The 13,353-nt window shown below is 49.1% G+C and overlaps 1 protein-coding gene across 8 annotated transcripts in view; it reads left to right on the top strand.

The window, feature by feature from the left end:
• Positions 1-12,887, top strand: part of LEF1 (lymphoid enhancer binding factor 1) — a gene marked incomplete at its 5' end in the record, with an annotated part of 120,057 nt that extends 107,170 nt beyond the window's left edge. For 7 of the 8 annotated variants that reach the window (XM_080797390.1, XM_080797391.1, XM_080797387.1 and 4 more), the window contains one exon: positions 11,687-12,887. In XM_080797390.1, the coding sequence (XP_080653516.1) occupies positions 11,687-11,766 (80 nt within the window). In that variant the 3' untranslated portion in view covers positions 11,767-12,887. The remainder of the gene's footprint in view (positions 1-11,686) is intronic. The other variant, XM_080797389.1, reaches the window with a different exon arrangement.
• Between the last annotated feature and the right edge of the window lie 466 nt (positions 12,888-13,353).

The raw sequence follows: 13,353 nt of genomic DNA, 5'->3' as shown, positions 1-13,353 counted from the left end.
GATCATTTTCCCACCTCCAGCTTCTTTCTGCCAATTGAGCCTCCATGTTACTCCCAGAGGGATTTGCTAAAACACAAATTGATTGTGCCACCTCCCAACTTGAGAACGGTCGGTGCTTTCTGTTGTCTGGAAAATAAATGCAAACCAGCTAGTGTGGCTCCGTCTCCCTGTACCTTCTCTTGGCCTCTCCATTTGGTCTCTCTTCCTCGCCTCCATCCTAGCCCTCTAGAGTCCTGGGCTCAGTCCAAACAAGATTATTAGCAGTTGCCCCCACACGCCGCCGCTGCCGCACATGCTGTCCCTTGCTTTCAAAGCCAGCTTCCTCTGCCGAGGAAGGAAGGGTGGGTCTGAGGAGAGACCAGTAGCTGCAGATCATTGGGTTCTTGGCTAGAACCGGATGACCCCCACTTAGTCTTCTAGAACTTCATTTTGGTGCTGAAATTTCAATGGACTTTCCCAGAGAAGCTTGTAGACATTTTGGTACCAGATAGATAGGAATTTCTAATCAGCTGTTTGCCTGGGCCATCTCCTTGAGCTGTTCACTGTCCACTTTCCTCAACTGTGAAACGGGAGCAACACCCACCGCTGACGGTTGTTCACGTATCTTACATGCCTGCCTCCTTCCCTCCATCGCTCACTGAGACCTGACCCAGTTGCCCTCTCCTCTGTGAAACGTTCCTGATCTTGAGTCAGATTCCCCGGGTTCTTCAAAATTCCGTCATTATAGTTTTATGATATCAAAACTCTTCTAAGCTGAGGGGCAGCCTTTTCTCTGAAAAGAGGATCTTCCTTTCATACAGATGACCAAATAAGATACCTGAAAACTGGTATCCCAGACGATGTCCATGTTTAATTCCGTTTAGTGGCTATTAATGGAGGACCTCTTCTGATCTGGCCTCCCGGCTGGGTCATTAGGGACCCAGAGGGGACAGTTCCAGGCCCTGTGTCATAGTAGAGGTAATTCTAGTAGCAAGCATGTACACATGCTTTTTGTACTTGATTTTTGCATTCTTTTTCTTAAAGAATGTCCTTTTAATTACTGAACACTTAGGTATGGGCAGCAGCCGTTCCATGCTCTGCTTCTCAGTGGACAACCCTCCCAAGTACAGTGTCCTGAGGACCTACGGTCACTCCAAAATCTTTAACACTATTTCTGTTAAAAATCATGCACAAACAGGTTTCTGTACTTCAGAGTTTGGTATTTGGTTTTGTGTCCTTAACATTATGTAGTATTTTAGACAAGATTAGGCAAAGTGTATTTTGTCCTATAGTGTATCTCAGACATCTTTTTTTAAATGTCACAGCTGTCACTGTGCTTTCTTGTCACTTATTTTTTTCTAGAAGTGAAGGTGCTCCTTCTATCCTATCCCAGAAAGACAAAGTACCTCCCCTGTGCACCCCGCCTCTGCCCCAGTCTCAGCAGCTGCTCTGGTTGGTTGGTGTCCTTCACGTTATCAGAGCCTGTAGTGTTTCTCTTGCTGCCGTTGCTGGGCTGATCCTGCAGCTTTTGAAGTCACTGGCCTCCTTTCAGACAGCAGTGAGCACTGCCAGCCATTTGATAAGAACTGCAGGGAGGAGCTCCTGATTTGCATTCATAAAAATTTCAGTAAATTAGGAATGATACTGTTCCTGCCATCGCCCCTCCCCTTTGTTCTGGGAATTCAGAAACTTCTGTACATAAGGTAGTTGACTTGTTTGCTCAGTGGTCAGCACTTAGCGAGCACCTAACAGTTGCCAGACAGCATCGTTAAGACCTGGAAGACAGTGCTGAGCAAGGCTCTCGTAGTGCTTACATGGCTGAGGGCAGTTACTGCATTAACAGGACAGTATGAGCACGGTCATAAAAATAAAACAGGGACTGACTTGGGGGTCTGCTTTAGGTGGGGTGGTCAGGAAAGGCCCTTCTGAGAAGGTGATAGCTGGTTATCCCTGAAAAATGGAGAGTATTGTGTGTGTGGTTCTGGAATAGAGCAGTGGCAGAGAAACGAAAGATGTGGGGAGCCGAGCACTGTGCTGTGGAAAGCGCTTAGACTGGGAACGAGGCCACCCAGGCTCTGGGATGCCCCTCCCAACCTCCCCAACCCCGTGAGGCCTGGGGTAGGTCCTTTAAAGCCAGTAGAACTGGGTTCCTCACTGGGTCTTGAGGCCTCGGAGCTTCCCCCATCCGCTTGCAGCCCAGCTGCCAGGTCTGTTTAGCTCTGCCGTGGTCTGCACTGCCTCCCAGTGTCGTCGAAGAGACTTGGGTCTCTTGTATTTACTGATTTGTAGTCCTCGTTCTCTGAGTGGTTCTGTCAAAGCAGCAGTCTTGTCTGGAAAATGACATGTAGACAGTGTGGCTGTTTTTCAGTTCTGTGTAGGTCACCTCCTGCCTCCCCCCCTCTCCCCGGCAAGGGCGCCTCAGAAGCACTGCCTCTAGTTTAGGGATTGGATTCCCCACTAACGGGAGCCTCTGGTGCCTTGTTGGCCAGACTACAGCCACACAAGTGCTGGCTTCCCAGTCGGAACAAGCGAAGCCCAGATCAGATGTTCGATTAGAGCTAATCCTGCCAACCGTGGGGAGTTAAATCTCCTAAGACTGGTTTCGGGTCTGGAGGGAAGTTGCTGAGCATTAGCTAAGTCTCCTCCTCCGTGAGGCAGAGCTGCTGGAACCTCATGCCCAGGAGGGGAACATCCCGTGACTCCGACATGCAGAGATTTTGTGAGAGGGTTTCTTTCTCTAGCTACACAATGAAACTTAACACTGTCTTGGTATCCTGTTGCATTAGGTCTTTGAGCTCAGGTGGCCACGCGTGTCTCACCAAGGCTAGAGGATTCTCATTCTTCTGAACTAGTGCAGGACTAGTCACAGTAAGGAAAACACCCACCCCCACTTAATAAAGAAAGGCTCCCCTCAGTGAACAGAAACACACTCCCCAAAACTTGCATTTCTCTTCTTAAAAGATACATGTTTCATCTGATGCTTTCATTTTCTGGTGGGACATATCACTGCAGGTGCCCCATTACAGCCCGACGTAGAAACTAGCCCGTGAGCAGTTCCTCGTACACCCAACGTGTCCCCGTGTTTCCATGTGTTTCTACTTCCAGGCTTTATAAACACACCCACTCTGGTGAAATCCAGTTGAAACAAATGAGTATCAACCTAGTCTCAGTGCTCTTCAACAACTTTGAGGATAATCGGAAATGGGCTCCATGAAAGACATTCTTTCAGGTTAGAGGTTAGACTTTCCCAAGCTGTGCAGTCTTTCAAGAAAGCCAGATTCATCCTTAGGTTTTAGGACTAACTTGTCACTTGTCAGAATGCTGGAAGCCCAGGGCCCTGGAAGGAGCCTGTACACATTCTCTTTGTCCACCTGGAAGGCGACTATTGTAAACGCCATCACTTCTTCGTTCGTCAAACATCTGTGAGGACCACTTGCAAGGCAGGGACTGCACTAGGCAGTGGGGATACTTGCTAAATGCTCTCTCCATGGACTCTTCCTGGAGGAGCTTTCAATTTAAGACATAAAAATAGGTAATTATAAAAACATTTTATGCTATAAATGAGAGGGATGCCTTATGCTAAAATAGAATAAGAAGTATCTAAATCAGAGTGAGATCAAGGAAGGCTTCCTGGAGTAAGTAACCCTTGAGCTGTCTAGTCACGAGGGGAATTCTTGGGTTTGACAGAACAGTGATCGCATTGCTGGGAGTTTCCAGTGTCTCCATACAAGTTTATTTGGAGTACGTAACATCTCAAGAGTTTGTCAGGAGTCCAGAGATCCTCATCAAATACTGAACTTCCCTTTCTTCCTGACTTAATCAAGATTCCTAAGGAGTTAAAGAAGCAAAGAATTTGCATTTTTGAAAAGCTGGAGAGAACTATCACTCCCAAGTTTACCAACTTAAAAACCTAAATGGCTTATTAACATTTACTTTAACAAAACAAATACAAACATCCCATCTTAAAATCACATAGACTGAAAAGATATTTTTATGATACCTCAGCATACTTGATTATATAGCACCAGTGAGCTAGCTGAAGAGAAAGAACCAGCTATCTAGAATAGAAACATACAGGCACCCGTATGTAAACATACTTGCAAAAACATAGCTTTTTGACTTTGGTGTAATTGTACCTTGCATAATTGACAAACTGAGAAAACTCTGTTTTTTACTTCCGCCTTATATCCCTGGGGCCAAGAGGTGTGTGGGAGAGGTAATTTGTAGTGCCGTAGACAATGCAGCAGTTGACTGTGCAGCGCTTGGATTTACGTCTTCTAAAAACTCTAACTTTCCATTGACGGGTGATGTTGAGGAGCCTGGTGAGCTGTTAATGGAGGCCTGGGGACCTGGCGCCACAGGGGCTTACGCAGCCTCCCTACAGAGCTCAGCATAGGGGTGGAGGCCCCTTCAGGACCGGCCGTGGGGCTGAGGCCTGAAGAAGGTCTTCCGGAGCCCGTGCCCTCCTGGAGTCAGGGAGCGGTCTGTGTTTAGTGGTTTCGTTGAGAAAAAGTTTTTGATGCTTGCCCTGGTGAGTTTGCCACTTCTGCCTCGTCTTTGCTCTGAGTTCTGTGCCCCAAGAGCAGATGTAGTCATTAGGTATCAGTAAGCCTCCAGGTATTTTTCTGGTTGACCCGTCGGTTAGAAAGCAAAGCCAAGCCCTTACAAAATAAGGTCAGAAACAGAGGAATCTTAGCCTTGTCCAGTCTCAAAGTAAAAATTAAGGCTTTGAAAATGGGAAAGTGAAAAAAATGACACCCTGCCTTCCGTTTTTCGTCTTTTTGTCACGTGCGTGGCACTAAGTCTGTTAAGCACTTAGAATTGTCACTGAACAAGCAGGAGACGTGCTAGGGGCTCTGAGGAAGTTAGCCAAAGGCCTGGAGTCGGGGGGCCATCAGCATCAGATGGGGAGGACTCCGTAGGACAGAGCAGCAGTGGCAGGCATGGCTATGCTGCCTCCATTGGGCGCCAGGTGACACCCTGCTCACATGGGCCCAACGCTCCCCTGCAGCAGGCCCGGCCTGGCAAGGGGCAGCAGGGGAGAGCAGAGGGGAGCCAAGTATCTTGCCAAGTGGCTGCTGGTATGACACTTGATGTGGCATCTGTCATGTCATGGTTGGCAGGCTGCTCTCCTAGAAGATGGAGACCTTGGCGGCCTGGAGAGGCTCCCAAATGACGCCTTCTCTGTCTGAGGCAGCGGCCTTCTTGTGACTTCCTTCCTTGCATGTTTGTCCACAGATTCCTGCTAAACTTGTCATAAGTTCATAGAAACCTTGTAGAGGAGTCACAAGGCAATGACACTTGATTATAATGTCTCTTACTAGGAACTCTGTAATAAGAACATTCAGGAAGGAAAATCCAGACATCTGGCAGGAAGGGCAGGCTTGGGCACACTGTTCTGAAGGGAGAGATGGCCACATCACAACACTGTGTGTCTGGACTCTGCTGTGTGGAATGCAGGTTTTCCAATTCTGACCATTCTCTAGGACACTTCATACTGACTCTCACAATGGAAGCCTTTGATGGCAAGAAGAGACAGTCCATGTTGGAGTACGGAGAAGGGGGAAGTCCACTGCAAGGATGCAGGAGCATCTTGTGGGAGCCAAGACAGCAGTGCACATGGCCCAGGGAGAGGACTAGAGGAGGGCCTGTTCTTACATCTGTCCCCCAGAATTGCTTCCTTCTCCCTTCTGTAGATTGACTTTCTCAGTTCTTTGATCCACATGTCCAGAACCCCCAGGCTTTCACATTGTTAGCATCCGTGTCCCAAAGAGATGATTCAAATTCCAGGGAAGGGACTCCGCTAAGCCCAGCGCGGGTCACACTTCGGCCTTAACCCATCATCAGCTGTAGCCACCGGGGACAGTCACATTGCGGCACATCGCTCTCATCACAGCTGTGCTGGAGTTGGGACAGTCCAGAGGGGAGCTAGGCAGCAACCCCACTCGTGTCTGCTACCGCTCACCAGGAAGCGGCTGGCTGGGGTCTGCCAGAGCAGTGGACAGGGTGATCGTCTCTCGCCAACCCTGCCCAAGCAAAGGCACAGGTGAGAGCTTTTAAAAATCTCTCCTGTGCTACAGCGTCCTTTCTGTCTCCTTTCCCCTCTTTCACGGTCAGGAGAGCTAGAATTGTGTTTAAGTTGCCTGGGGAAACGAACAGGGAACCTCGGCTACCAAGGTTGATCATGTGCCATTAACAAATAATAGGAGAGGGAGAGGCTCCTTTAAACCCTCTTGAGACATGAAATATTTAGTATTGTTCATGAAAGAGCATGCAATTGAATTAAGATCAATGCACTTAAGAATAGTTTATAGAACAAGAAAATTATTTTGGACAAATTCGGTTTAAAAAGAATGGTTTTCTCAATGAGCCGTCTGGGACTGTTGAGGAAATGAGCCCTTCCGGGTAATGGTTTCCCAGAGAACTCTGGGTTTACTACTTTAAGTATGAAAACATGTAATTTGTTTAACTCTTGAGTGCAACCTCGATCTCTTTCAACAGAGTACATGACAATTAAGTATTTCTTAATACTTTCTGCTGTTATTTTACAGAGCACATAGTGTATGCTAACAAGGAGTGGGTGCTGTTTGCCGCTATGCTAAGTGATCACAAGTAAGGTGGGATTTTAAGAAATCTGCTCTTCATAATTTACGTGTCTTTAGTTGTCAGGGACTCTGCGCTCCCCTAAAGTAATAGGTTCCTCTGGTCTGTCGTGTAGATTCAGGAACAAGGAAAAGAAGCTTATTTGAATGATTTGTGAGTTAAAAGTAGATGAGCTCTGAGTTGAGATACGGAGGACCCTCTTGGAAGGAAAGGTAAAGTGTGCTGGATTTGTGCCTGAATTTTGCGATAGCACCGTGACAGCTTGAGGCTTTTTTTTTTTTTTTTTTTTTGCTTGCTTTCCTCAACTGTCTTCTTTATAAAGGACTGAGGCTGCCAGCTAACTGATATCCGTATGAGTGAGGGGGACCCTGCTTTACAACATCCGTGAGCTTGGTTCTTTTTGGCAGAAAGAGTGGAAAGTGAGAGCATTTCAGTGGGACAAAACTGCTCACCTTTTTGCTTAAGTTTTAATTCATACTAACCTGACACTTTCTAAAATTTTAGGTATGTTCTTTGAGAATATAACAAATTTTTGCTGCCCTTTTGGGATTACTTTTCTCAATTACTGTGTTGCTGGAGATATTTTATATTTCCTAAGAGACATTTTACAGAACTCTTCTACCGGTCTTAATTTTCCACCCGAAGTTCTATAAATAGTACGAATCTTGCTTATTACCTCAAACATGTTGAGGTAGGGAGCCTCAGGAATTGAACGGGCATTTCTGGACCACATTCTGTGTCCCGAGTGTTCTGAGAGATGCCGCTGCTTGGGGTCCCTCATGCCGCTCTCGGGCCAGCCCAGGGCAGGGGAGACCTTGGGCCTGCAGGCTGGTGAGCAAACCCCAGGAACGGGGGCAGGGCCCCGCAACCGCCATGCAGCAGGGTCTGGCTCCAGCCTGGGTCGGTCGGTCTGTGCCCCTCAGTCTCCACCTGCTGCAGTAACGAACCTTTATTATGTCCCGCAGATGCCAAATACTTGCCAGCTCACCACACACATGACCTCCTTTATGAAGGGGGAGCTTAGTGTTTCCGTTTTGCAGATAAGGAAACTGGGAGGTTCTGGTAACTTACCTGAGATGACAGGTAGTACACTGTAGCCGGTGTTCAGACCCAGCCCAGGGCTGTCCTCGGAGCTCTGCCCAGAGCCCACAGCACACCGGTGCCTCCCCGGGCCCCGTGCTGAGGCACCTGAGTATGAGTACGCGCACACATGCATAGGTGTTTAACGGGGAAATATGAGTCTGAAAAGAAAAAAAACAAGGATGTGCTGATTCTGTTGCTTCCTGTTTAGAAGGTGAAGTTAGCATCTCTGGTAGGGGAAGACGTACAGAAAAATGTGAATTGGATAAAGAAGTTGGAGGTGGGAGGATAAGGTGGGTCTACCTAGTTACGGTCTTCCTCAAGCACTTCAATTTATAGAACTAAAATGAAGTTTTGAGGCTCTCTTACTCCACCCTTTATTCGAGAAGATCTCTGTATTGTTTCCAGAAGCAGCAAGCCTCTGGGGGACCTGCCCTGGGCGGCACAGCCCCTGATGTGATCTATGTGCCCACAGAGCAGGCGCAACGGAAACCGATTGCAGCAGCTAGAGATCTACCCCCAGAGAAGTTAGTAATGGTTCCGGGCCTGCCTCAGGGTCCTCTCAACACTGCAAAGTCTGCTTTCGCTGACAACTCCGTTTGAATAACCCATGGGGGTGGGGGGAGTGGCAGCTGCATGGATCCAGCACCCCTGCCTCCATCTGTAGAACATAGACCCAAGCACAGAGCCCAAAGACACATCCTCGTGCTGCTCCCCTCCTCCCACCCCTTCCTCCCAGTTCTAGGGATCAGCCCGCGTCCGAGCCTGTGGCTGGCAGACTGACTGGTCTCCCCGGCTGGGACTCCGGCTGACCTCAGCTGCAGAAAGGAGATCCGTGCCAGCCTTCCTCACCATGTAGTATCATTTTTCCCTTTTTCCAATATCCGAGCAGTGTTCACCTACCAGGAGCTGGAGTTGGTTTTTATAGGTTATACTTTCCATCTTAGAGGAGATTTAAATTTCAGAGTTAACGTCTTAGGCCCTTTGTTCTCATTAGCATCCTGCTTTCTAGCAGAGCGTAATGTCTTGGGCTGGGCAGTGAGCTCAATGCACACCACCTCCGCAGTGCTGTGGACTGGGGACGGAAGGGTGGTTGGAAGGTAGGCAGGAGAGAAGAAAGTGAATAATAATTTAGCTCTAGGATATGGTGCAGAAGCCATATATTTAGGGCTCAAGAGCGAATCCTGCCACCCAGAAGTTGGGTGACCTTAGGCCAGTTCAACCTCACACAGCGCCCCATTTCCTGATCTGTAAATGGGCAAGAATTCAGGGAGCCATTGTGATGACAGGATGCTGTGCACACCGGGTACATGTCCTGGCATCTGGTGCATCAGGACTCAGCGGACATTGTTTTCCTTCCTTCTTCTTCACCAGCGTGCACATAAGGTCACCCCTAAGTCACGAGGAGAGCCATAAGGCTGTGACCCCCCGTGGGCCCAGGAGGCCTGGGTTCTCTCCAGGGGCCACCTTGGACTGATCGTTTAATGACCATGTGCCTCAGTGTCCTCCGCGATGCTAGGGCGGGTCACGCTGGGTCCTGTGGCGGCCTGCTCCAGCCCTCCATGCCACTCTCCTTCAAAGACACGGCATTGTGCAACCAGAGAGTTCACGTCCTGAAATAACAGGTTTTTGTCAGTTTGCCCCTGGGCCAGGCACCAGGACTTAGGCAGTTGGTGCGAGGTGTGAGGCGTGCTGCTCTAAGGCAGTTTTATAATTAAAATCTGCCTCTGTTCACCTCTTGCAAAATTTCTCTCTGCTACTCTCCCCTCGAATCTCAGGTAATAACTAAAAACATTTTGAAGTTCTTGCTCTTTACTAGTAACATTTGGGAGGGGGGAGAAGGATCTATAATTCCAGCCCATCTTTTTGGGATCCTCAGCATTTCTGAACAAGGAAATGATATCACCAGAGTCATGGGGTTGGGGGCCGGTCTTCCCCTGTGGTTCCTACAGGCCGGGTCTGCTGCCCCCAGCTTGGCCCCAACAGCTTGAGCTGACCCTCCTCTCCTCCACCTCAGCCTTACTAAAGGGCTTGTTTCCTTGGCCCCTGCTGCAGGGGGACAGCCTGGGGCAGGGGCCTGGGCTGTGGACCCCAAGGAGCGGGCTGGTGAAGCACTCATCTTCCAACAGCACCTCACGTTGGAGCTTACAGAGAAGGAATCTCCCTTCCTTCCCTGCTTTTGCATCAAGGCCTGGACGTTGCTAAAGCCTCGGAGTTAGCGCTGTTTATCGCCCAGAAATCGAGCCACTCGGGCAGTCTTCCTCAGCCACCCCTTGACCACTCAGGCTCTCCCCATTTGAGTTCCAGGTTCTATTTGGTTGGTGGCCTCTTTTTGTCAAGATTGGAGTTTGGTCCAGGATAACTTCAGAAGTTTTAGCTGGCCAGTGGGGGTGGGTGGCAGAGGGGGCTGTCGTGTGCCGTCTCCAAACCCTTGAGGACTGGCCCGAGCAGGGACTCTGGCCGAGCCCAAGCCTTAACATCTGTACGATGGGCCCTGCTGCGCCGCCTTTGAAGCGGGAGCGTAATTGCCGGCTTTGATGGCACCGACTTCACTGGTGGGTTGGGCTGCGCCGGGGCTCGCCTGGCCCGGCCCAGCCTCAGCCCCCCACTGAAGCCTTAGATGTGGGAAGTCTCCAGTCTCCGGAGCCTCATGCCTGTGGTTTCTTGAAAAGAATCTTGATTTGACCTGTTTTATATCTATAGAGCAACTCTGTACGGCCCCCATGACTCCCCTTTGGAGGTAAGACTTGGTCTGCCCCGATGGCCGTGCATCTTAAAGAAGCAACCACATTTGGCCAGTCTTGTTTGACAGCAAAGACAAATTCTTGGCCAATTTATTTTAGTACTAGTCATGTTATTAAGAGGATCAGTAAGAGGACACTGAAATAATGAAATAACAGTGGGAAGTTAGGAGGCTGTAGAAAGAAACGGCTTTATTAGGAGATGTTGAGATTCTTCCCAGGGAAGCGCATGGCCACTCTGTACAGCCCCGTTTGTCTTAGTAATCATGTGAGTGTGCTCAGCTTCAGAAAGGGAGAAGGCAAGGCCCTGCGGGTGGAGCAGGCAGGGGAAAGCCAGGATGGCGTGGGGGGCTGGAAGTGTGCGGTACTGCCCCAGACGGCGCAGCTTCCTCGAGCGGGGGCGGGGAGGCGGGCACGGTCCTCCGCCTGAGGCTGGGGCCCGGCTGGATCCCGGCAGAGGAACATCCCGTCTCCTTCAGCACGCAGTCCGTTCTGATCACCCCTCTTGGCCCCAGCTGCTGGCGGTTCCTCGCCCAGGCCTATAAGGCCATTCCTCATCTGGAACAACAGCGTGAGCCAAACCTTTGAAAATCTGTGCTGCAAAAGCACATGTGAATAGGGGTCTGCGGGCTGCCTTCCCCGTGGGTCCAGGCTTTGCTCCTTTATCCTTGGAAAGGTAGGGTCCTTCTTGGCTCTTTGATTCTCCTGTGTGCAGGCTCTGTACCCTGCTGAAATTTCAGACCCCACAGGGCTGTAGCAGGTGCTGGCCTGCTAAACAGGGAAAGGCTAGTTCGACAGGAGAATGGGAACTGGAATGGGCATTGCAGGCCTCCACAGTCGCCAACATTCTGTGGCTGATTTGCTCCTGTTTTGTGTTTTTCAGTAGCAGCCTGTGTACATAGATCATTTCTTCACGGTTTCCATCCGTCCTCTTGAGGGACAGTGTTGACAGTAGTTGCATTAATGATAAGAGCAGCTCCCAGGTCACTGGAGTGCCGATGGCCCTAACGCTGCTCAGCCCGCCAGGGGTTCCGTGCAGTCCGTGTCCCCGTGCACACAGGCACACGCATGTGGAACCAAAGCAAAGTCTCCGTTAAGTAAGGCTTACCCTCTAACGTGGTCCGAGACTTAGGGCTACCATAGGGCTAGCCATTTTAGCCATCACCCAGTCAACAAAGTGGGCTAACTCAAGTGCAGAGATCTTAAGACACATACTGTATACCACAGAGGCCAAAGGCCTGTGCACATGCACACTAACAGCATCTCATTTGTTCCTTCTTGAGGTGGAAAACGAAGCTCATTCCCAACGTGCAAAGCCAAGGCAGCGACCCCGGGACCTCTGCTGGAGATGGAAGCTTGTTGAAAACCCAGACTGTCTCCAGGGCTTGTCCATTCGACCCCAGTGGAGAACTGACACCACCTTCACCCTGAGGTCAATGCTAGAGACGCTGTTCCATAAAGACAATCACTGCCAAACCCCCTTTCATCTTCTGCAAGAGCCAAGTTCCAAAATAAAGCGTAAAAGGTTTCCTAAACGAGAAGTACAGAGCCCCCAAGAATGCTAGCAGGCCGAGCAGCTGCCCTCCCTCCTCTCCGCGTGCACTTCCCAGAGTGTCTTGCGTCCATACCTGTAACCTTTTGGCAAGGACAGTAACTTGGCTACATCCGCCTGCCAGGAGCGACTGGAGCCGGCAGCCAGCACATCCATCACCAGTGTCCCGGTGGGGGACTTTGTGGAAGAGCTCCCTCTTCGTTTCCGTCTTCATTTTTCCCCCCATCCTCCTTTCTCCTAAAGCTTTTATTTAACAGTGCAAAAGGATTGATCTTGTGTTTGCTTTTTTTTTTAAACTTGAATTTTTTAAAAATTTTCACTTTTTAGTTTAAACTTTCTTGTTGTATATTTTGCTAGCTATGAGCTTTTGAGTAAAATTCAAAGATCTGGAAAAGTCTGAAATAAAAAACGAAAAGAAGCTGCCCTTTTCTGAGCGGTATCTTGTCAGACAAGTGGCTTCTCTGTGAATTACTTGTAACAGTGGCCTCTCCGTCCTTGTAAGGTGTTTGATAGAGCTAAGTACACGGAACAGCCAAACCCACCCTGTCAGTAGCAGTGGGCGGTCCTAGTTCATTTTCTTTTTCTTCTGATTGCCTTTGTTTAATGGTAAACCTTAACCGATACTTTCAGCAGGCCGGTTTGCAGTGAATTTTCATTTCTTTCCTTTTCACCCCCTTGTTGTAAAAAGCCCAGCACTTGAATTGTTATTACTTTAAATGTTCTGTATTTGTATCTGTTTTTATTAGCCAATTAGTGGGATTTTATGCCAGTTGTTAAAATGAGCATTGATGTACCCATTTTTTTTTTTTTAAATAACAAGGCACAGCCTTTGCCCCAAACTGCCATCTAACGTTTGTCATTCCAGTTTGAGTTAACGTGCTGAGCATTTTTTAAAAGAAGCTTTGTAATAAAACATCTTAAAACAACATGTCCATTCCTTAAAGAGTGAAGTTCCTTGACACTCCAGAGCTGGTGGTGACGAACCAAATCCGCGGGCCAGACCCAAGCTGGCTCTTCCACACCCGAGGGGTGCTGCCACACAGCCTTCTCCCAGGGCAGGCCGGCCCCTGCTGTGGGATGGGACCTTCCCCTTTCTCCAGGACATGCAGTCCTCACAGGTATAGACATAGAAGGGGGCCAGTGGAAAGAAGACGGTCACCAGGATGCAGATAGGAGTGAGTTTCTTCTTCCCTGAACACCGCAGACCAGCCTCATGGGCTCCAGCCGTCGGCAAGTGTGCAGGTCATTTTCCATCATCAGAGCTCATCTGTTCTCAAAACAGGGCTCCCCAAAGCAAGGGGTCCTGTGCTGAAGGTAGGTTTTAACTCCCACTGGTCTCCCAAAAGTCAATATTATCCCAGTTTTCAGTTTCTATTCCATAATTTTCTCTTAAGCTTT

Source organism: Martes martes, assembly GCF_963455335.1.
Source record: "Martes martes genome assembly, chromosome: 2".
Taxonomy (NCBI): domain Eukaryota; kingdom Metazoa; phylum Chordata; class Mammalia; order Carnivora; family Mustelidae; genus Martes; species Martes martes.
The sequence above is the reverse complement of the archived record's forward strand: the minus strand, read 5'-3'. Positions and strand labels throughout refer to the sequence as shown.